The 24,087-nt window shown below is 51.5% G+C and overlaps 2 protein-coding genes across 3 annotated transcripts in view; both read left to right on the top strand.

The window, feature by feature from the left end:
- AKAP8L (A-kinase anchoring protein 8 like) overlaps positions 1–14,046 on the top strand; it is a 31,917-nt gene extending 17,871 nt beyond the window's left edge. Inside the window, exons 5-14 of the mRNA XM_029051780.2 lie at positions 1,395–1,830; positions 2,295–2,397; positions 2,793–2,863; positions 4,757–4,814; positions 6,657–6,765; positions 8,790–8,931; positions 9,472–9,577; positions 11,586–11,716; positions 11,919–12,014; positions 13,080–14,046. Of these exons, the coding sequence (XP_028907613.1) occupies positions 1,395–1,830; positions 2,295–2,397; positions 2,793–2,863; positions 4,757–4,814; positions 6,657–6,765; positions 8,790–8,931; positions 9,472–9,577; positions 11,586–11,716; positions 11,919–12,014; positions 13,080–13,388 (1,561 nt within the window). The 3' untranslated portion in view covers positions 13,389–14,046. The remainder of the gene's footprint in view (positions 1–1,394; positions 1,831–2,294; positions 2,398–2,792; positions 2,864–4,756; positions 4,815–6,656; positions 6,766–8,789; positions 8,932–9,471; positions 9,578–11,585; positions 11,717–11,918; positions 12,015–13,079) is intronic.
- A 3,654-nt stretch (positions 14,047–17,700) lies between these two features.
- The window catches only part of AKAP8 (A-kinase anchoring protein 8), a 44,668-nt gene continuing 38,281 nt past the window's right edge, over positions 17,701–24,087 (top strand). Inside the window, exon 1 of one of the 2 annotated variants that reach the window (XR_003754364.2) lies at positions 17,701–17,767. Coding sequence is in view for 1 of the 2 variants with exons in the window: in XM_029049853.2 (XP_028905686.1) it covers positions 17,749–17,767 (19 nt within the window). In the remaining variant the exon portion in view is untranslated. The remainder of the gene's footprint in view (positions 17,768–24,087) is intronic. The other variant, XM_029049853.2, reaches the window with a different exon arrangement.

The raw sequence follows: 24,087 nt of genomic DNA, 5'->3' as shown, positions 1-24,087 counted from the left end.
GCCACATGCTGTGTGACCTTAGGCAAGTCACTTCACTTCTCTGTGTCTCATTTACCTCATCTGTAAAATGGAGAGTGAGACTATGAGCCCTATTTGGGACAGGGACCATGTCCAACACGATTTGCTTGTAACCACCCCAGTGCTTAGTACAGTGCTTGGCATAGTAAGTGCTTAACAAATACCACAATTTTATTTTTTTTTTTACTTGGGGTAGGGGTGGAGGAGGGGCCTGTGACCTCAGACAGAGCCATACGCTGTCCCACCTCTAGTCTGTAAATCCTGGTATGTTCTCTTTCCTGATAATTGATTCATTCAGTCATATTTATTGAGCACTTACTGTGTGCAGAGCATTGTACTGAGTGCTTGGAAAGTACAGTTCAATTAAGAGGGATTGCCTCCCAGATTGACTGATGTATGTGATGTCCCAAATTCTCTATACCAGCTCTGTCTCTCTCCCTATCACTGAACTTATCTGTAAAACTAAAATGACAAGATCAGATCCCTTTTGGCACAAAGATGCCTTTTTTTTTTTTTAACATTGGGATGAAAGGTTACCAGGAGCACTTTGCCCTGAGCTGTGTAATGCATTTTAGGGCTTCCAGCTAGCTACTGGTTACCACTCAATTTGATCATTTGAGTCAGCCCCTCACAGCCAGGGAAAGGAAAGAACTGAGGCTATCCCATTGGGCACAAGAGGCTGCTTGGCATAACCAAAGCAGCTATAAGGGAGACCCACCAGGAAGCTTAAAAATCCTGGCTGGAAATTTTCTTCCCTTAAAAATCTCCTTTAATTAGGCTGTGCCCCTTTTTCATCTGTTTCTGCCAATCATTTGGAACTTTAAAAAGGCAGCTGGATTCAAGATTGCTGTTAAAATATCACTGTTTAAATCTTGGGCATGAGCGAAGGGACAACCTTGGTGCAAACCTCTTTTCCCCAGCTGACATTTCCAGCCCTGGCCAAAGGGACTTTTCTCGGTCTGGAAATTATTTGCTGCTTCAGCATTGGCTGCAACCCATTGCTGGTTTCGGAACCGATGGATAGATTAGTGGGAGGCGATTAGGGACTTCACGCAGATGTCTTTGGGAGTAGTGATCAATCAGTCTGTGGTGTTTATTGAGTGCTTACTGCATGCAGAGCCCTGTACTAAGCGCTCCCTTTGTGTTGGACTAAATGTCCATGTGGCTCAGCCCTGGGGGGTGTCTCCCCTGAAAGAAAGACCTCCCCCTTTGAGTGGCGCCTCTCCATCCAGTGGGAGATCAGAATGAATGGGGGAGGGTGAGAAAAGGACTCTATGTGGATTTAGAAGCAGTAACTAGAACTATTTCATCGATGACTGGGGGGGCCCCCCAAGCCGTACCCCAATAACTCACTGCTTACTGTGCACCTTTTGCAGGTATGATTCCTTCTCTGCCTATAACTCCAGGGCTGCACTGAGTAACCGTGATCTGTACAGATCCGGCTATGACTACAGTGAGATTGATCCCGAAATGGAGATGGCCTACCAAGGCCACTACGCTGCCTACCCGGAACAGGTCCGAGTTCACAGTGCCTTTAGCCAGAAGGCCCAGGGTTGGGCCAGAGACCACCACCGTGCTAATTGGCCCGTGGACACGGGCTTTGGGCATATGTGGGATCAACCCCTGGGGGCTCGGGCCCACTGTGGCCCTGCCTCCTCCCGGCTCCCGTCCCTCTTCTCCCAGAATATCATTCCCGAACATGGCCTGGTCAAGAGCATGAGAGCCTCTTGTGGGAAGATGCGCTTTGGCTTCAACAGTGGCCTGAAGCAGATGCGGAGGACCTGGAAAACATGGGGCAGCCCCGACTTCAGAGTAAGCATGCAGTCTTTCCCCCAATCCTTCGTCCTCGGATTTCATTTTTGAAGGTCCCTCTTTCCTGGGAACTTCCTGGAATCCAGATGCATGAACGTCTATTTCTTGGTCCTGTGGCTTTATTTAACTTTGCTCTCCCACCTTCATTCCATCCCAGCCAGAGGAAACTCCCCAGCCCGAATCACTGGACTCTATTCTCTCAGACAATATAGCCAAACTGCAGAGCACAGCCACCTGCATGAGCAGGTCTGGAGACAATCGATCAATCGTATTTCACCAGGCGCTTACTGCGTGCAGAGCGCTGGGAGAGTGCAGTATACATTTTTTCCTAGAACAAATAAAGCCTTTGGCTTCTCATTTGAAGGGGGTGGAGGAAATCTGAGCAGTTTGTGTGTGTGTACGCGTGCACATGTGTGCTCACTATTCCTGTTTTCTGGGGCTGATATTCCTTCCCTCTTCTATAGCCACAGAAGAAGAAGAAGAAGAAGAAGAGAAAACAGTTTAACAGCCCTGATGAAACAGACAGCAAAGCAACCAATGGCTCAGACAACAGTGACTCTGATAATGGTAATAATATAATAATAATTGGGGTATTTGTTAAGCACTTACTATGTTCCAGGCACTGTACTAAACATTAAGGTAGATACAGATAGTTGGGTTGGACACAGTCCCTGTCCCACATAGGACTCACAGTCTTAATCGCCATTTTACAGGTGAGGGAATTGAGGCCCAGAGAAGTGATGTGACTTGCTCAAGGTCACACAGCAGACAAGTGGCAGAGCCGGGATTAGAACCCAGGTCCTTCTGACTCCCAGGCCCTTGCTCTGTCCACTAATCAGCTTGTGTTTAACCCAGGGATCTTGATGACTGTCCTTCACTTCCTCCTTAATGCCTTGTGTCCTCCTTTCATCCCTGCTTGGTTGAGCTTTCAGACTCCTGCTCTACTGGCCTTTATCTTTCAGATGAGGGCACTGAAGGGGAAGGAACTGAAACCTTGGAAGCCACAGACCTGGTTGAGAAGAGCTCTAAGGCAGTAAGTAGCCCCAGGAAGGGGGCTTGGCTTTCCTTGCCCATGCTTGGGCGATTTCTTCAAGTTGCTTTTCGTGAGAGGGAAGAATGGAGAAATCAGGAATAGGTTCCAGGAAGGGAGGGACCCGATTCTCCTCAGCTCAGTGGGACTAAGCTGGGATCCTTTTGTGGGGACGCTGGGTTCGAAGACACATCCGATGCTTGGGTGGACCAGCCTAGAGGAACTGTGTAACAAGGGGAAAGGCCAAAAATTTGGGGACCCAGGCTGGGCCAAGCCAAGCTGGATGACCCTTCTGCATCACCTAGGCCTTTGGTGGTACCTCTTAAGCACTTTGATATCCAACCCCTACAGCACTTATGTATATATCCTCATACTCCACCATTTCCCCTAACGGCAATTTATTTTGATGTCTATCTCTTTCCACTAGACCGTAAGCTCCTTGCAGGCAGGGTTCATGTGTAACAATTCTATTATCCTTCCCAGGCACCTAGTACAGTGCTCTGCATGTATTAAGCAGGCAATAAATACTATTATTGGGTTTTTATTTTTTTTGGTGGAGCGAGGGGTGTGGGGACTTTGTACCTAGTCCCACACACTTTTTCCTTTGTGTAGCCTTCCTGGGCCTGACGTGACTTCTTGGGGCACGAGGGTTTCCAGGATTCAGGATTCAAGCATGCGTAGTGGTATCCTTGTGTGGGCTTTAGTAGCCCATCCAATGTGCAGGGATTACTGAGAATTGTAGTCTGCCAGTTGGATACTCTACTTAAGCATTTGAGGTCTGTCTGCTTTTCATCGAGGCCTGGCAGGAGATTGCCAAACTCAGAAATGGAGAGGGAGGCTTTAGGACAAGGCCAACTAAGGGATGCCGAATTGTACATTCCAAGCGCTTAGTACAGTGCTCTGCACACAGTAAGTGCTCAATAAATACGATTGAATGAATGAATAAACCACAGCCATGGTTTGGTGGAAAGAGCACGGGTCTGGGAACCCGAGGACCTGGGTTCTAATCCTGGCTCTTCCATTTGCCTGCTGGGTGACCTTGGGCAAGTCACTTAACTGAGCTGGGCCTCGATTTCCTGATTTGGAAAATTGGGGATTAAATACCTGTTCTCCCTCCTACTTCAGTCATTCAATCGTGTTTCATTCAATTGTATTTATTGAGCGCTTATTGTGTGCGGATTACTGTACTAAGTGCTTGGAAAGTACAATTCAGCAACAGAGACAATCCCTGCCCACAACGGGCTCACAGTCTAGAAGGGGGGAGGCAGGCATCAAAACAAGTAAGCAGGCATCAAAACAAGTAAACAGGTATCAATAGCATCAGTATAAATAAATGGAATTATATACATCATTAATAGAATAAATAGAATTATAAATATGTACATATATACACGCAAGTGCTGTGGGGCGGGGAGGGGGATAGAGCAGAGGGAGCGAGTGGGGGCGATGGGGAGGGGAGGGGGAGCAGAGGAAAAGGGGGGCTTAGTCCGGAAAGGCCTCCTGGAGGAGGTGAGCTTTCAGTGGGGCTTTGAAGGGGGGAAGTGTGCTAGTTTGGTGGATTTGAGGAGGGAGGGCATTCCAGGCCAGAGGTAGGACGTGGGCCAGGGCTCGACGCCGGGACAGGCGAGAACGAGGCACAGTGAGAAGGTTAGCACCAGAGGAGCGGAGTGTGCGGGCTGGGATGTAGAAGGAGAGAAGGGAGGTGAGGTAGGAGGAGGCAAGGGAATGGAGAGATACTTAGCCTGGAGGATGATGAAGGGCAGGGCCTGTGTCCATCCTGATTATCTTGTATCTACCGCAGCGCTTAGTATAATTCTTAGCACATAGTGAGTACGAAACAAATACCTCAAATATTATCTGTGCAGAGGTTTGAACTATCTTTTGAAATTGTGTTAGGAAGGAGAAGAGGAGGAGGAGGAGGGAAAAGAAGATTGGAAAGCCGATGCTGAGAGAGGTGAGCAACTGTGGGACTCGTTTGCTGGCTCTAACCAGATCCAACCTAGTTGGTGGCAGCTTGTGGTCAGAGCTGCAGGGAGATGGTTTGGGGACCCTCAGAGCCTAGGGCCAGGTACTCCTTGGGGGTGAGCCGTGGTAGGGGGGTGGGGGGAACAACTGAATGCACCTCCCGCTATTGCCTACCCTTACGCCTTGCATAGAACCCACCCTTCCCGGGCTGGATTTAACAGTGGCTCCGGAGCTGCCGTCCTCCTCCCCGCCGAGCCCGACCTTGTGGATAGTGCCGGTTGCAGCAAAGTCACCTTCAACCCAGCACCTGCTTTCCAGTGTGTTCAAGGGGAGAGGTGGCGGGCGTTGGGTTCAGGGGGTTCCCATGAGGGCAGAATGCTGCAGTACCCCATGACTCGTCCCAGGGCGCCACTCCATTTCAAGTTCTTCTCAGAGGCTGGCAGTTGACATCCGAGCCATGGGCCTCACGTTCTGGTTTTTATGACTCTGGCTCATGTGTCCTCTCCCCTGGCGCCTCTCCAGCCCCAGTAGGGAGTTTGTGCCCCCGCTGCCCCCCACAGGTTGCCACACACTCGGGCGTTCGTTGTGGGCAGGGAATGTGTCTGCTTATTGTCGTTATACTCTCCCAAGCGCTTAGTTCAGTGCTCTGCACACAGTAAGCACTCAATAAATCCAATTGAATGAATGAACGATGAGCACCAGCAGGTACCAAATAGCCACTCCATTGTTAGCCCACTTTTTCCACAGTGATTGGGGTGGAGCAGAGGGGGATGAGGAGGGTGCAACTAGTGCCGTAGTTCGTTCTCTCTCTCTCTCTCCCTCTCTCTTTCCCTCCCTCCCTCTCTCTCTCCCTCTCTCTCTCCCTCTCTCTCCCTCTCTCTCCCCTCTCTCTCCCCTCTCTCTCCCCTCTCTCTCCCCTCTCTCTCCCCTCTCTCTCCCCTCTCTCTCCCCTCTCTCTCTCTCCCCTCTCTCTCTCTCCCCTCTCTCTCTCTCCCCTCTCTCTCTCTCCCCTCTCTCTCTCTCCCCTCTCTCTCTCCCCTCTCTCTCTCCCCTCTCTCTCTCCCCTCTCTCTCTCCCCTCTCTCTCTCCCCTCTCTCCCCTCTCTCTCCCCTCTCTCTCTCCCCCTCTTTCTCTCTCCCCTCTCTCTCTCCCCTCTCCCCCCTCTCTCCCCTCTCTCTCCCTTTTCTCTCCCCTCTCTCCCCTCTCTCCCCCCCCCCCCCAACGACACCACTCACAACCACACCACTGGCTCCATAGCTTTTGCCCCTCTGCACGGACCAGAGTGAAACACCGATTGGACTGACAACAAGCCACCCACTTCTTCCCGGCTTCCCGAGCTGCCGTTTTCACTGGGGTTGGGGACCTGGGCTAGGGCGTCCCAGCAAGCAGTTTGGCGCATCTTCCATCAGAGCCACCAATCCAGTGGGTGGGGACGGAGGTGGGCAAGATGCCTTGGGAGGCTCTGAGCAGGAGGCGTGGGCTCCAGGGGGCATGTAGAACACTGCGAAAGCAGAAGGGGGTCAGGCGCCTCTCCCTGTCCAGCTCTTGGCCTGTTGGAGGGGTTCCATTCCAAAGCCCTTGGGCGTCACTTCTCTGTTGCTCAGGTTCAAGAAACGAGTTTTGAGATGGCCTGAGGACTGGTCCCAAAGGCAGTTAGGGGGTCCCCTCCCCCCGCCCTGGGCTTCTCTGAGGAGGTCTGGATGGGTGTAGCCTCTGGAACGTTTGGAGCGTGTGTGTGTGGCTGGGAAGAGAGGGGCCGAGAGATCCACTCTGCTTCCCAGAAAGGGGAAGTGACAGATGTCTGGGTTTCCCTCCCCTCCTCTTCTTTCAGGAGTCCTGACAATCCAGGAGGAGATCAGCCAAATAAAGCGTAAGCTGCAGGCTGACAAAAAGATCCAGGAGAGGCAGAAGAAACGGCAGCGGGACCGCTTGGTGGAAAGGTAACGTTTCTCCCCTCTTCTCTCCATGACTCCCCCACTCCAGACGTCAGTCCCCGTTGGGCCTTGGCCGTGGCCGGTAGCTCTCCTGAGAGAGATTCTTCATTCTAACTTCCTGTGAATTTCCACCTTGCAGCCCGTGGGGTCTTGGTCCCCCCTCAGAGACCGGGGGAGGTGGTGGCGGTGTACTTCAGGCACATCCTAGCCCTGCCTTCGGCCTTCCGTGGGGGACCCGGTGTTCCCCACGGTGGCCGGTGCCTGCTCTCCCGTGAATGGACCCTGCTTATCATCAGTAAGGCTCCCCTGAGCTTTGGTCGCAGACCCAAGAGCTGGCTGATTCCTGTCCTCCCCGCCCCCTCAGCCTCTCCCCATTCCCAGTCTCTTCCTCCCCCCACGAGAGGTTGCCTCATAACTGTTCCACTTCTCCGGCTCGGGAGTCAGACGCTACTTGGCATGGTTATGCAGCCGCTCCGACGCTTAGGTCACTGCACGTGCTCAGAGGTGCCAAGGGGGTCCCTAGCCCCTGGGGGAGGGGGCCAGTTCAGCGTCTACTCCAAGGCACCTTTGTGGCCCCCATCTTGTGGCTGATAAGCTGACACTGGGCCTGGGCAAGGCAGAAGCTCCAACGGGGGAATCTCAGCAGTTGCCCGTCAGCCGCAGAAGCTCCTGCTCCTTTGTGATTCCGAGCCAGCGGGGCCAGTGGACCGGCCTGCCTCAGCTCTTGCCCGGTGGGCAACTGGGCCCTTTACCACCCTCCCGGATCTATTTGCCCTCAGGGCCTCCGCGCCAGTTGCTTGCCTCCGCCTCAGCCTCCGCCTCTTTCTCTTGCTGGATCTTCCTCGGCCAAGTCAGCGCCGGGCCCCTGGGCTCTCCAGACAAAGCTGTTCCCGTGGCCCAGATATGGACGGCAGAGGTAGGAATCCTGAGTCCTCGGCGGAGGGTGGCCTCCTCCGTTCCCTGCCACGTCTGACGTTGCCTCTCAGCCTGGGCTCCCCCCCACCTCCGCAACACTGACCTCCCCGGGCGGGGGAGGGCCCGCTATAGATGGCTTGGCCTCCTCAGCGCAGGTGGCTTCCCGGCTGCCGTCTTACCGGGCACCCTCCTTCCAGGTTAGACTTTCTGTTCTTGGAAGAGGAAGATGAGCTGTCAGCAACCGGAGGCAGGGCTGCAGCCGGCCCCTCCTTCCCTTCTTCTGCCGCACCTCGCAGTGCTGAGCCGAGGACAGGGTGAGGTGGTGGGTTCCAAGAAGACACGGCTTCTCTCAGTGGGCCATGGTAGAGGATGGATCTCTTATTTTTTTTTCTCTCTCTTGCTCCCCCCCATCCCCCCCTCTTGCTCCTTCTCTCTCTCTCATTCCCCCCTCTCGCTCTCATTCCCTCTCTCTCGCTCCCTCTCTCTCTCTCTCTCTCTCTCTGTGCCGTGCGGCCTGATCCTCTGAGTTCAGCTACTCCCTTTTCCCTGCCCCGAGCTGGTCCTCTGGAGTGTGGTATCTCCTTGCACAGAGGGGACATCCCTGCTGGCCCCCTGGCAGCCTTCTCTCCACTCCTTCTCTCTTGTGTGGTTCGAAACCAGTTCCCTGCTATTGCCCTTCATGCAGCCCTTCCTCCTGATGGACTCTTCCTCTCTGGGAAGAATGCCCCTGTCTCCCTCCCTCCCCCTGGGCAAAATAGGGGACCTGCTTTAGTTCCACACAGTAATTCCTGACTTTAGCCCCATCCGTCCATACCCTCAAGGGTTTGGTCTCCTTCCCTTTCAGCCCCTGTGTCTCCTCTGGGAGGGAGAAGGGAACTGGTTGTTGGCACTCAGCACCACCCCCTCACCCTCCCTTGCCCAGCCCCTCCTCCCCCACGTTTCTGGAGCTGGTGCGGCCAAGCCCAGAAGGAAACACCTGAGAAGCAGAGGGTTGGGGCTGACCGGGCCCATTTCCAGGGCTTGCTGCCTCCTCAGGGCCAGGGACCTGGTGCTGGCGGCAGCGCTTCCTGGGTGGGTCCCTCCCCTCCCTGATGGCTGCCCCCTTTTCTTGGCAGGATCCAGTTCGTGTGCTCCCTCTGCAAGTATCGAACCTTCTATGAAGACGAGATGACTAGCCACCTGGACAGCAAGTTCCACAAAGAACATTTCAAGTTTGTAGGCGGGAAGCTGCCCAAGCAGACCGCTGACTTCCTGAAGGTGAGTGCCACTCTGGCCTGGGTGCAGCCTGCACAACCAGTGGCTCAGACACAATCTACCTGCACCTGGCTGAGCCCCCAAATCCGCTGTCCCGGAAGGGCGGTGATGGGTTAGGCACTGTAGAGGGATTAGTAAATTAGTAGAGGAATTCAGCCCTGGCCATCAGAGTTAGAAAAGGCTCTGGAGGAGCAGTGTGGCCTAGTGGAAAGAGCCCGGCCTGAGAGTCAGAGGACCTGGGTTCTAACCCCATCTCTGAGTACGGAGGCCCAGAGAAGTGAAGTGATATGCCTAAGGTCACATAGCAGACAAGTGGCAGGCCCGGGATTGGAATCCAGCTCTTTCTGACTCCTAGGCCCATACTCGATCCGTTAGGCCATGCTGCTTCACTTCTCTGTTGCTTAGGTGCAAGAAACGAGTTTTGAGATGGCTTGAGGACCGGACCCATAGGCAGTTGGGATCTTGGGAAGGGTGGAATTTGGACTGCAGAGGGAGGGTGACGGTGCTCCATCGGTGACTCTCGAACTCTGTTGACCCTGGCAGGAATACGTCAACAACAAAACCAAGAAGACAGAGGAGCGTCGCAGAAGCATTGAGGACCTCAATGGTGTAATCCAGCAGATCTATAAAGATCAAGACCTTACCCAAGGTGAGCCACCCCATCATTTGAACAGCAGATGGGAGTGAGGAAAGGGATTTATGAAGTAGGGTTCAGGGCCAGTTTAGCAGCCTCTGTTCTTCTGGATTAGAAGTGGCCCTTGCTCTCTGGCCTCTCGGGGGCTTGGCTAATTCTGGTGTGTTGTACTCCACCAAGTGCTTAGTACAATGCTCTGTGCATAGCATGCGCTCAATAAATACCATTGATATTGATCATTCAGTTGTATTTATTGAGCACTTACTGTGAGCAGAACACTGTACTAAGCGCTTGGGAAAGTACAGTACAACAATAAAGAGTGACGTTCCCTGCCCAGATCTCCCAGTGAGGGAGGCGCAAGTGGAAGCAGCCTTACAGGAACAGTTTGTTCTGTTTCAGGATCTTCCCCATACAGTGTTGATTGCTCCAGGGGGATCAGGTGGGACATCTTCAGAGCCATGTGGGGCAAATGCATCTCTGAAAGATATAACAGCACTCACTGAAGTGGCTGCCCACTTCTTACTTAACTCCTAAATCTGTAATGTCCGTGCCTTTTCCATTAATGGCTGCCTCCCCCTCTAGACTGTGAGCTCCGTGTGGACATGGATCGTGCCTACCAATTCTATTGGATCATCCTCTCCTATGTGCTTAGTACAGGGCTCTGCACACAGTCCTCAGTAAATACCACTGATGGATGGATTGGGGCTTTCGGTGAGGAGCGAACTACCTCCAAACAGGGGGCCCCTCAGTGCCTGCAATTTGCAGGCTTTCCTGCTTCCTTGATCCGAGGGGAGCCTCATTTCTCCATTCACTCTTTGAAGGCACTGGACCATAGATGGCCACCTCCCAAGCAGCTGATGTCCCACCGTGCCCCTCTCCACAAGCCTCGTGTCCGACACGACAGTCCTCGTGTTGACTCGTCTCTCTCGTTCACCCCACACATCCTATCCGTTACCAAGACCTGCCGGTTTCACCTCTACAATATCGCCAAGATCCGCCCTTTCCTCTCCACCCAAACGGCTACCTTACTGTTACGGGCTCTCGTTATATCCCGGCTAGACTACTGTGTCAGCCTTCTCTCTGACCTCCCTTCCTCCTCTCTCGCCCCGCTCCAGTCTATTCTTCACTCCGCTGCCCGGCTCATCTTCCTGCAGAAACGATCTGGGCATGTCACTCCCCTTCTTAAACAACTCCAGTGGTTGCCTATCAACCTCTGCTCCAAACAAAAACTCCTCACTCTAGGCTTCAAGGCTCTCCATCACCTTGCCCCTTCCTACCTCTCCTCCCTTCTCTCTTTCTACCGCCCACCCCGCACGCTCCGCTCCTCTGCCGCCCACCTCCTCACCGTCCCTCGGTCTCGCCTATCCTGCCGTCGACCCCTGGGCCACGTCCTCCCGCGGTCCTGGAACGCCCTCCCTCCTCACCTCCGGCAAACTGATTCTCTTTCCCTCTTCAAAACCCTACTTAAAACTCACCTCCTCCAAGAGGCGTTCCCAGACTGAGCTCCTCTTCTCCCTCTACTCCCTCTGCCATCCCCCCTTTACCTCTCCGCAGCTAAACCCTCATTTTCCCCTTTTCCCTCTGCTCCTCCACCTCTCCCTTCCCATCCCCACAGCACTGTACTCGTCCGCTCAACTGTATATATTTTCGTTACCCTATTTATTTTGTTAATGAATTGTACATCGCCTCGATTCTATTTAGTTGCCATTGTTTTTACGAGATGTTCTTCCCCTCGACTCTGTTTATTGCCATTGTTCTTGTCTGTCCGTCTCCCCCGATTAGACTGTAAGCCCGTCAAACGGCAGGGACTGTCTCTATCTGTTGCCGACTTGTTCATCCCAAGCACTTAGTACAGTGCTCTGCACATAGTAAGCGCTCAATAAATACTATTGAATGAATGAATGACAGGAGAGGGATATCGTAGGAACTGTCAGCAACCCTCCCTTTCTAGGCTCCCCCCCCGGAGACATTCCAGAACAGCTTGGCATGGGATGTCCCCAAAAACTAACCGATTCCTTTGCAGAAATCGGCCCGGAGCATTTTATGAAAAAGGTGGAAGCGGCTCACTGTGCTGCCTGCGACCTCTTCATTCCCATGCAGCAAGGGATCATCCAGAAGCACATCAAGACCACGGAGCACAACCGCAACCGCAGGGTGAGTCCTGGCACCCCCCACGGCCCCTCGTAGAGACGAGAATCCCGAAGGAGCGCAGAGTTGGACTGCTGGCTGGCCGGGGAGGAGGACGAGAACCACGCATTTCGACTTTCTTCTTTTTGATGGGCGGGAAGCCCCTTGACTGGGCTCTGAGGCGCAGTGAGAATTTCCCCTTGTACCATGTTGTGCTTTCCCTTTTCAGCTAATGATGGACCAGTCAAAGAAGTCTTCACTAGTTGTAGCTCGCAGCATCCTCAACAACAAACTCATCGGCATCAAGTTGGAACGGTATCTCAAGGTAAGAGCTGCCTCCCTTTCTGTGACTGTTTTATTCACTGCTACTTCTCCCACTCCCTTCTGCAGCCCACTTGCGCTTGGGTTTGCCCCCTTTATTCACCCCCTCCCTCAGCCCCACAGCACTTATGTACATCTCTGTAATTTATTTATAGTAATTTTATTTTATTTATTTATAGTAATGCCTGTCCCCCCCAGCTCTAGACTGCTAGCTCCTCGTGGGCAGGAAACGTGTCTGCCAACTCTGATACATTGTACTCTCCCCAGTGCTTAGTACAGTGCTCTGCACGCAGTAAGCGTTCAATAAATGATTGATCGCTTCCTGATCCAGCCTCTAAGAGGGAGGGAGGGAAGCAGCACGGCTTAGCGGAAAGAGCCCTGGTGTGGGAGTCAGAGGACCTGGGTTTTAATCTCGGCTCCACCACTTGCCTCCTTGTGTGACCTTGGGCAAGTCCCCTAACTTCTCTGGGCCTCGATTTCCTCATCTGTAAAATTCAACACCTGGGCTCCCTCCCCCTTAGACTGGGAGTCCCATGTGGGACAGGGGCTTTGTCCATCAGAATTATCTTAATAATAATGTTGGTATTTGTTAAGCGCTTACTATGTGCAGAGCACTGTTCTAAGCGCTGGGGTAGATACAGGGTAATCAGGGTGTCCCACTTGAGGCTCACAGCTAATCCCCATTTTACAGATGAGGTAACTGAGGCACCGAGAAGGTAAGTGACTTGCGCACAGTCACACAGCTGCCAAGTGGCAGAGCCGGGATTCGAACCCATGACCTCTGGCTCCCAAGCCTGGGCTCTTTCCACTAAGCCACGCTGCTTTCCTAGCCACGCTACTTTCCTAGCCACGCTGCTTTCCTTGTTTCTAACCCAGTGCTTAGTGCAGTCCACGGCCCAAAGTAAGTACTTACCAAATATCGTGATTAATCGATCGGTGGGCCTGACTTCATCAAGTGACTCATTGATTCAGGAGGGTCTTAGCGAATGTCAGGTTAAAGGGCCTCCCTTGCTGGTGCTGGAAAGCGCCGGGGGATGTCAGTGAGCTGTGTCATCTGTTTGCCCAACAGGGTGAAAACCCCTTTGCCGACGATCCAAATGTGGAGAAGGGGCAACAAGAAGGTGAGAGCAGTGAGAGCCAACTTGGTGGAAACCTGGAGAAAAGAGCGGCTGCAGGGGTTGCGAAGAATAAGAAGAAAGAGGAAACCGCCATCAAAGGGCAGGGTAGGGAGCAGCCGGAGGAGGGAGAGGGAGGAGGAGTCAGGGAACTGACAACTGAGACCCGAGCCTCGGCTGAGGGGAGTAGTAGAGAAGAATCTGCTTTAGACCGCCCGCCGGAGAAGGAATCCTGCAACAAGTACGGAGGTTCCCAGGGCTAGATGGAGAGATGGAATGAAGATGATGTGACGTTACCTGAGTGGAGCAGGAGGAAGAGATCATCATGTTTTGGACTGGACATTAAACTTTTTTTTTTAAGTGCCATCCGACACTCCCGGGCACGTGACTTGACCTCACGCTGGTTGTGGGACAGCTTTGCTCTGCAAATGTTTTGTGAAATAGTGTTGGGCTTTTTGTTTGTTTGTTTGTTTCGATGTTTTATTTTGCACACCCAAACCTCATCTTATTGACTCAGTTTTGTGACACTGGGGTTCTGAGACTGCTTTTCCTCTAAATACTGTCCTTTGGGGAATGTGTGCACAGGCCAGATGAGTGTGCAGTCAGTCAGTGGTGTGCATAGGATCTAGGGCGGATTGGAACTTGGCCAAAACTTCGTCCCAGCAAACTCTTTATATAAAATTTGAGTGGTTGGTTCCATTTCTGAACCAGGAGTCCTCGTGCTGAAGGGAGAGAACTTTCTGGGGTCTTATTGGACCTGTAAGATCCCCCCCGGCAGCTTTGGAAAATAGTAATACTACGTTCAGGTCTCTCTTCCTTGTAGTGCAAATGCTGAGGTCCACATTGCAGTATGTGTAAGTATTTTTTTCCTGTAGGTGAATGTTCTCAGCGAGACTGGATAAAAGTACTACCTGGAGCGTCTGCTTGAATGTCTTCCTGTTCTGGGGATGGGGAGACCAACTCTGCTGTTTTCATTCTGTGGTCCCGACCAGATGATGGCTGGTCCTCCCCTTTACTAGCCCCCAAGTGGCACAGTGCCTGGCTAGGAGCTGGGAATGAATCAGCTATTATTTCTATCCCAGGGCCCAGAAAAGCATCCTGTTCTGCCTGAAAATGTCAGCGCCACTTAAAGCTGTTCTAGGGGCCTAGCTCGTCCTGGGGTGGGGTGGGACAGGGCGGGAGGCGGCTGGGCAACGGTACACTGGGCTATCCAGTATGCAGTGGTTTTCTTGGGGGAGGGGCGGGCCTGGGGCCGGCTCAAACTCACCCCTGCGGGGGCTTCAAACCAAACCAGCCCTTCTCTGACCTCAGGAAGTGTGGATGGTAGCAGACTTGAAATCCCAGGGAGGAAAATGAAGTGATGGGCTAATCTCCATGGCACAGAACAACTTGGCCCTCAACTCCAGCTACACTGCTTGTGTGAAGACAGAAATTTTGAACTGAAAGCAGCATTGCGTAAAAGCCAGTTGGTCGCTGCTGCAGACAGGCACAGTGTTGCACATCCGCACAACTTTGCTACCGCCACCTGGCTCACAACTGTCTAACTAGAGCATTTCAGAGATGACTGAATCAATCAAGGGTATTTATTGAGTGCTCATTCTACAAAGCAGTTGGGAAAGTATAATACAACAGCTTTGGCAGATGTGATCCTTGCCCACAGGAAGCTTACAGTCTAGAGGGGGAGACAGACATTGAAATGGATTAGGGGAAAAATTAAAAAATGTTTACATAAATAGTATAAGGCTAGGGTGATTATCGAAGTGTTTGATGGGTACACAGCCAAGTTAACAGTTGTAGGGGAAATAAGGAGTTTGGGGCTTGTGCTGACATTCTTTGGTGGTGAAGTGAAGGGGCAGTCATTGACATCCCTCATTCCCCTCGCAAAAACAGGGGAGAGGGAAACAGAAGTGGGTGACACTGAGTTTTGTTTTTTTTTTTAAAGGAAAATTATGCCTTTACTTTTTTTCATGGTTTTTGTTACTGTGTGACAGGCACAATACTAAGCACTGGGGTAAATACAAGCTAAGCAGGTTGGACACAGTCCATGTCCCACATGGGGCTCACAGACTTAAGTAGGAGGGAGGATAGGACAACAGAGGCACAAAGACATGAAGTAATTTGCCCAAGGTCACACGGCAGACAATAATAATAATGATATTTGTTAAGTGCTTACTATGTGCAAAGCACTGTTCTAAGCGCTGGGGGGGATACAAAGTGATCAGGTTGTCCCACGTGGGGCTCACAGTCGTAATCCCCATTTTACAGATGTGGTAACTGCGACACAGAGAAGTTAAGTGACTTGCCCAAAGTCACACAGCTGACAAGTGGTGGAGCTGGGATCAGAACTCAAGTCTTTCTGAGTCCCCGGTCTGTGCTCTATCCACGAGGCCATGCTGCTTCTCTATGTATCTCCTGCAATATTTGTGGAGTGTGTTGCTTTGACGAGGCTGACCAAATAACCACCTAGGTCATCTTGGGTGGTGGCAGGCTCAGCAGGAATTTGGACTATAGCTGGCTAAAGGTGGGGGGAGAAACTGCAGCAGCTATCCTGGCAACAACCTGCTGGTCTCTGGTACTAAGGTACAGCATTGGTCTGCTGTTCCACTCACGTTCGCCATAAGGGAGTTTTGTAGGAAAAAGTCTTCCATGAACTTAAGATGCTTCACCACTGGCTGCCTACAGTCTTCTTGTAGTAATAATAATAATTGTGGTATTTAAGCACTTACTATGTGCCAGGCACTGTAAAAATGTTGGTATTTTTAAGTGCTTACTATGTGCCGAGCACTGTTCTAAGCACTGGGGTAGATACAGGGTAATCGGGTTTTCCCATGCGGGGCTCACAGTCTCAATTCCCATTATACAGATGAGGTAACTGAGGCACCGAGAAGTTGTGACTTGCCCAAAGTCACACAGCTGACAGGTGGCAGAGCCAGGATTAGAACCCATGACCCCTGACTCCTAAGCCCGTGCTCTTAACACTGAGCCACACTGCTTCTCTAGGCGCTGGGGTGGCTACAAGCCAATGGGTTTGGACTCCATCCCTGTTTCACATGGGGTGCACAGTCTTAATCCCCATTTTACAGATGAGGTAACTGAGGCACAGAGAAGTGAAGGGACTTGCCCAAGGTCACAAGGCAGACAAGTGGCGGAGTCAGGATTAGAACCCATGAGCTTCTGATCCCCAGGCTTGTGCTCTATCCACTATGCCATGCTGTACTCAGTGGTCCAGGTGGTACATTACTGGCAAGGACGAGCGTGTGAACGGTGCTGTGCAAATCACTGCAAGCAATTCCCCTGTGCAAATTCTCAGTTTCATAATCAATGATATTTAATGAGCACTGACTGTGTGCTGAGCACTGTACTAAGCACTTGGGAGAGTATGCTACAGCAGGGTTAATAGACACTGTTGTTGGACAGAGTTGTTCCTGGCCCACAAGAAAGAGTCTAGAGGTGGAAAGACCCTAAAATAAATTACGGCTATTCAGGAGGTCATGGGTTCTAATCCTGACTCCACCACTTGTCTGCTGTGGGATTTTGGGCAAGTCACTTCACTTCTCTGTGCCTCAATTCCCTCATCTGTAAAATGGGGATTAACTGTGAGCCTCATGTGGGACAACCTGATGACCCTGTATCTACCCCAGTGCTTAGAACAGTGCTCAGCACATAGTAAGCACTTAACAAATACCAACATTACTATTCTTCTCTGTGCCTGTTACCTCATCTGTAAAATGGGGATTAAGACTGTGTGCCCCATGTGGAACAGGGTCTGCGTCCAACCTAATTTGCTTGTAGCCACCCCAGCGCCCAGTACAGTGCCTGGAACATAGTAAGTGCTTAAATACCATAATCATTATATAGATTGGGACATGTGCTGTAGGGCCGAGGGTGAATCTTTGTGAGGGATTGAGGTATTTACATAGTTAAAATAGGAGATTCCCTCACCCTAGTGATGTGTGATCTTTGACAGGATAGATTGGTTGTCTGGGATGTTTTGAAGCAGAAGCCGCGTGGCTCGGTGGAAAGAGCCCGGGCCTGGGAGTCAAAGGTCACGGGTTCTAATCCCGGCTCCGCCACCTGTCAGCTGTGTGATTGTGGGCAAGTCACTTCACTTCCCTGGGCCTCAGTTCCCTCATCTGGAAAACGGGGATTAAGTCTGCGAGCCCCACGTGGGACAACCCGATCACCTCGTATCCCTCCCGCCCAGCGCTTAGAACAGGGCTTCGCACGGGGCAGGCGCTTACCAATGCCATCATTACTATTATTATTTCGAAGGGGGGTGGGGGGCGTCGAGTGGCGGTTTTAAATTAAATCCGCCCAGTCGGTCTATGTGTGCAGAGCGCTGAGCCGAGAGCAACGCAAGAGACTCGACCGACACGTCCACCCGCCCGCGACGAGCCGGCAGCCCCAGCACCCACGAGAACAGAGGACCCGCTTGAGGAAAACTATCTCAGGCGGCAAACGGTCGAGACGACGGTCGGGGGGCGAGAGGCTGCCGGGCGGGCGGGCCAATGGCGTTGCGTCTCGCGGTCCGCACGTTGTGCGTAAGGAGGTGCGGCCGTCGCATGCGCAGACCTGTTGGCGGTGGAGGCGGGGGTTGCCTGCCTGCCTGGCGGCTCGGCGGAGATGGACCCGAGTTACGGCGGTGAGTCTCAGGCTAGGCGTGGGTCGGGGCAACCGGCCTTCCCGCGGCCCGCCTCTAACCCGCTTTGCCTTTTTAGCCTAGCGGATGAAGGAGGGAGGCAGGGAGGCCGTCTTAAGGGGTCTTAAGGATCTTAGCCCGGCCCGAACCTGCGGCGAGAAGGCGGGACTTGGGCCTCCGGAGGGGTGGGGGGACGGGGGACCGGCTGATTGGCTGGAGTCAATGTCACTTCTCGAGTCGCTGATGGGGATTGGTGGGCGGCGCTTCAGGACCCGGGCCGCGCCTGGTGGTCGGTGGTCCGGTGGGGACCGCAGAGCGTGAGGCCCGGAGCGGACGGGGACCCGCGGAGCTGGCGCCGTGCCCCCTGCCCGGTTCTTTCGCGGCCCCTTCACCCACCCCCACGCGCCGCTTGTGCAAATGGAGGGCTTCTCTTTCTTGAAGACGCCACAAAATGGCGGCCGCCTATCGCCCCTCCCCCAACTTGAGTCTGTGTCAGCCTCCCGTCTAGGTCCCGCGTCCCGGCCCTTCCCACTGCGGTAACGCAGAGACCCGTCCCACCCCTTTCATCCCGTGCGTGGCGAGGTGTGTGTGTGTGGGGGGTCTCTCTGTTTTTTTCTGAAAAAGCCTGGCCTCCCCGCCGCCGAGCCTCTCTTCTGTCATTCCCTTAAAGTCCGGGGCGATGCGTGCTCATCCGCCCCGGAGCGGGATGAGGAGGGAGGAGCTGAGAGGTCCCCTTTGCAATCCCGTTCTTGTTAAGGGGGTGCGGGGGACTGGTAAAATGGGGTTTGGGTCTTCCGAGGTTCACCGATCTCCTCCTTTCCCCAGTAGGGGGCGCCTGGAACCTACAGGAGGGGGCGGTGTCGACCGGACGGAGCCCGGAATTTTAATAATGTTGGTATTTGTTAAGCGCTTACTATGTGCCAAGGACTGTTATAAGCGCTGGGGATAGATACAAGGTAATCAGGTTGTCCCAAGTAGGGCTCACAGTCTCCATCCCCATTTTACAGATGAGGTCACTCAGGCAAAGAGAAGTGAAGTGCCTTGCCCATGGTCACACAGCTGACAAGTGGCAGAGCCGAGATTAATAATAATGTTGGTATTTAAGCGCTTACTATGTGCAGAGCACTGTTCTAAGTGCTGAGGTAGATACAGGGTAATCAGGTTGTCCCACGTGAGGCTCACAGTCTTAATCCCTATTTTACAGATGAGGGAACTGAGGCACAGAGAAGTTAAGTGACTTGCCCACAGTCACCCAGCTGACAAGGGGCAGAGCCGGGATTCGAACCCATGACCTCTGACTCTTTAGTTGCCATTGTTTTTACGAGATGTTCTTTCCCGTGACTCTGTTTATTGCCATTGTTCTTGTCCGTCCGTCTCCCCCGATTAGACTGTAAGCCCGTCAAACGGCAGGGACCGTCTCTATCTGTTGCCGACTTGTTCATCCCAAGCGCTTAGTACAGTGCTCTGCACATAGTAAGCGCTCAATAAATACTATTGAATGAATGAATGAATGACTCCCAAGCCCGTGCTCTTTCCACTGAGTCTCGCTGCTTCTCCATAATGTTGGTATTTGTTAAGCGCTTACTATCTGCAGAGCACTGTTCTAAGCGCTGGGGTAGATACAGGGTGATCAGGTTGTCCCACGTGAGGCTCACAGTCTTAATCCTCATTTTACAGATGAGGTAACTGAGGCACAGAGAAGTTAAGTGACTTGCCCACAGTCACACAGCTGAAACGTGGCAGAGCTGGGATCTGAACCCATGAGACCTCTGACTCCCAAGCCCGGGCTCTTTCCACTGAGCCACGTATCCCCTATTTTTATATTCTTAAAATCACCCTTTTTCCTGTCCTGCTGATTTGGAAGTGGCTGGTTTAGCTGCCTTAATATCGGGTTTTGATGGGATCACTATTAAAACCTTCTGGAGTGTTGATTATTTGGAGCAGTGTGGCTCAGTGGAAGTAATAATAATAATGATGGTATTTGTTAAGCACTTACTATGTGCAAAGCACTGTTCTAAGCGCTGGGGTAGATACAGGGTAATCAGGTTGTCCCATGTGAGGCTCACAGTTAATCCCCATTTTACAGATGAGGTAACTGAGGCTTAGTGAAGTGACTTGCCCAGAGTTACACAGCTGAGACGTGGCAGAGCCAGGATTTGAACCCATGACCTCCGATTCCCAAGCCCAGGCTCTTTCCACTGAACCACGATGCTTCTCTGATCAGGTTGTCCTATGTGGGGCTCACAGTCTCAATGCCCATTTTCCAGATGAGGTAACTGAGGCACAGAGAAGTGAAGTGACTTGCCCAAAATCACACAGCTGACAAGTGGTGGAGCCGGGCTTGGGAGTCAGAGGTCGTGGGTTCTGATTCTGGCTCTGCCACTTGTCAGCTGAGTGATTTGGGTGAGTCACCTCACTTCTCTGTGCCTCAGTTACACCATCTGTAAAATGGGGGATTAAGACTGTGCCCCACGTGGGGCAACCTGATTACCTTGAATGCCCCCTAGTGCTTAGAGCAGGGCTTGGCACATAGTAAGTGCTTAACGAATACCATTACTGTTATTATTTATCTGGTGTAATGCGAGGAATTTGTATATTGGGATAAATCAAAAAGAAGTGTCCAGGTCCTCCCTAGGACCCGGTTTAGATTTCCCTAAACAGCGTGGCTCAGTGGAAAGAGCCTGGGCTTGGGAGTCAGAGGTCATGGGTTTGAATCCCAGCTCTGCCACTTGTCAGCTGTGTGACTGTGGGCAAGTCACTTCACTTCTCTGTGCCTTAGTTACCTCATCTGTAAAATGGGGATTAAGACTGTGAGCCTCACGTGGGACAACCTGATTACCCTGTAACTAACCCAATGCTTAGAACAGTGCTCTGCACATAGTAAGCGCTTAACAAATACCAACATTATTATTATTATTACCCGCTTGTAGTTCCCACTCTGAGAGATGTGGGTATGGATCGAGTCTCCCTTCCTCTCCGGTCATTCTCTGCTAAGAGAAGAGGGGACTTCCCTGAAAAATCCATCGTGTCTGAATGGTATTATGTGGGAAATTGTAAAATCTAGGACTGTCATTGCCCAACCATCATCAGTAGTATTCATTGAGCATTTTATGGTATTTAAGTGCTTACCACGTGCCAGGCACTGTACTAAGCGCTGGGGTAGTTGATACGACCTAAACAGGTTGGACAACAGTCCATGTCCAACATAGGGCTCATGGTCTTAATCCCCATTTTACAGATGAGATAACCAAGGCAGAGAGAAATTAAGTGACTTGCACCTGGAGAGTCACGGGTGGGATTTGCAGTTCTCCAGATGCCTGTGTTATCCCAGAATTGCACCAGAAATTGTTTCAGTAGAGAAGCAGCCTGGCCTACTGGAAAGACTATAGGGCCTTGGGAGTCACGAGGACCTGGGTTATAATCCCGGCTCTGCCACTTGTCTGCTATGTGACCTGGGACAAGCTACTTAACTTCCTTGCGCCTCAGTTACCTTATCTGTAAAATGGGGATTCAGACTGTGAGCCCCATGTAGAACAGGGACTGGGTTCAACCTGATTAGCTTGTATCTATCAATCGCACTTATGGAGAGCTTACTGTGTACGGAGCACTGTACCAAGCACTTGGGAGAATACAGTATAGCAGAGTTGGTAGACACATTCCCTGCCCACAACGAGCTCACAGTCTAGAGAGGGAGACAGACAATATAAATCAGTAAATTGCGGACATATACATAAGTGCTGTGGGGCTGAGGGAGAGGTGAATGAAGGGAGAGAAAATCCAAGTGTAAGGGTGATGTGGAAAGGAGTGAGAGAAGAGGAAATGAGGGCTTAGGGAAGGCCTCTTTTGGGAGATGGGCCTTCACTAAGGCTTTGAAGGTGGGGAGAGTAATTGTCCGATACGCAGAGAGAGAGCATTCCAGGCCAGAAGGGGTAGTACCTGGGCGAGAGGTCGGCGGTAAGATGAAATGGAGATATAGTGAGTACGTTGACACTAGAGGAGAGAAGTGTGCGGGCTGGGTTGTAGTAGGATAACAGCGAGGTAAGGTAGGAGGGAGCAAGGTAATTGCGGAGGTGGATGAGCACCACAGAAGGTTCTTGAGTGGGGAAGCATGGAATGAATGTTTTTGTAGAAAAATGACTTGAGCCGGCAGAGTGAAGTGGAGACTGGAGTGGAGAGAGATAGACGGCAGGGAGATCAGCAAGGAGGCTGATACGGTAATCAAGGCTGGAGAGGGTAAGTGCTTGGATTCACATGGTAGCAGTTTGGATAGAGAGGAAAGGGCAGATTTTAGTGATATGCTGTGAAGGTTGAACCGACAGGTTGAATCAGAGATGAGTCGAGGTTAACGCTAAGGTTATGGGCTTGTGAGACAGGAAGGATGTTGGTGCTACCTACAGTGATGGGAAAACCAGGCGGAGGACAGAGGTTAAGGAGTTCTGTTTTATTCATTCATTCGATCGTATTGAGTGCTTACTATGTGCAGAGCCCTGGACTAAGTGCTTGGAATGTACAATTTGGCAACAGGTAGAGACAATCCCTGCCCAACAGTGGACTCACAGTCTAAACGGGGGAGACAGATGAAACAAAACAGAAAGAAATAAAACAAGTAGTCTGGCGTAAATATCATCAAGATAAATAGAATCGTCAGTATATACACATCATTAACCTAATAAATAGTATATACAAATATGCACAAGTGCTGTGGGGAGGGGAAGGGGGTAGAGCAGAGGGAGACGGGGAATGGGGAGGGGAGGAGGGAAAGGGAGGGCTCAGTCTGGGAAGGCCTTCTGGAGTAGGTGAGCTCTCAGTAGGGCTTTGAAGAGGGGAAGAGAGTTTGGCAGATGTGAGAAGGGAGGGCATTCCAAGTCAGTGGTAGGACGTGGGCCAGGGGTCGATGGTGGGACAGGCATGAACGAGGGACCGGGAGGGGGTGAGCGGCAGAGGAGCGGAGCGTACGGGGTGGGCTGTAGAAGGAGAGAAGGGAGGTGTGGTAGGAGGGGGCAAGGTAATGGAGAACTTTGAAGCCAAGAGGGAGGAGTTTTTGTTTCATGTGAAGGTTGTTAGGCAACCACTGGAAGTTTTTGAGGAGGGGAGTGACATGCCCAGAGTGTTTCTATAGAAAGATGATCTGGGCAGTGGAATGAAGAATAGATTGGAGTGGGGAGAGACGGGAGGATGGGAGATCAGAGAGGTGGCTGACGCAATAACCTAGTTGGGATATTATGAGAGCGCTTACAGTGTGCAGAGCACTGTACTAAGTGCTTGGAATGTACATTGAGGCAACAGAGACAATCCCTGTCCAACAATGGGCTCACAGACATGTTTAAGTTTGAGGTATCGGCGGGACATCCAAGTAACAAGACATCCTGTCTTGAAGGCAGGAGGAAATGCAAGACTGCAGAGAGAGAGAGAGAGATCAGGGCTGGAGAGGTAGATCTGGGAATCATCTTCATGGTGGTAATTGAAGTCCAGTGCTTAGTATAGAGCCTGGCACATAGTAAGAGCTTAACAAATACCATTTTAAAAAAGTAGGAAATAAGGGAGGAAGATGATTCAGAAGCAATCGAGAAGTCTTATAAAGTGAAGTGCAATTGTTCAAAAATGAAACGTGTCCACACCCATTTAATACAATATATTGCACCTAGTGGTTGCACAATGAATATTACTACTACTTGAATTTCATCTGGAGTGAAGTTGCACTCTATATCAATTGTAGCCATTAGCTGATAATGAAAAAAATTTGCACTGCTTAAAATAAGTTTCTAGTAAATGGTGTATTTTTTCAGTGCTACTAATTGGTTCCATTTGAAGAGATAAGGAAGGGCTGTTAACTCCATTTCCACCCATCTGCTTGTTTCATCCAAATCATCTTAGGAAACCATATGTTACAGTAGAAATGATGTATAAATTCAGATTGAATAGTGTTGCTAATTGAATTAATGAATAGCTAGAAATTCAGCAATTTAAAATCAAACGAACCGAAATAGCACTCTATAATGGACAGTTGTTTTGAGGATCCAGAGTCCTTTTAGCCTTAAATGCTCAGTTTGGCACCAGCACCCCGGAAGGCCCTTGGAACTCCCACAGATCCATCAGTGGTGGTGGGAAGAGCCCGCACCTGGGAGTCAGAGGATCTGGGTACTGATCCTGGCTCTGCCACTCGTCTGCTGTGTGACTTTGGGCAAGTTACCTCTCTTCGCCTGTTTCCTCACTTGTAAAGTGGGGACTAAATTGCCCGGCCTGCCTCCCATTTTAGATGATGAGCCCCATGTGGGACAGGGACTGTATCCATCTTGTGTCAGTGCCTTAGGCTGTAAGCTACT

The sequence above is a fragment of the Ornithorhynchus anatinus genome, chromosome X1 (genome assembly GCF_004115215.2).
Source record: "Ornithorhynchus anatinus isolate Pmale09 chromosome X1, mOrnAna1.pri.v4, whole genome shotgun sequence".
Taxonomy (NCBI): Eukaryota; Metazoa; Chordata; class Mammalia; order Monotremata; family Ornithorhynchidae; genus Ornithorhynchus; species Ornithorhynchus anatinus.
The sequence above is the reverse complement of the archived record's forward strand: the minus strand, read 5'-3'. Positions and strand labels throughout refer to the sequence as shown.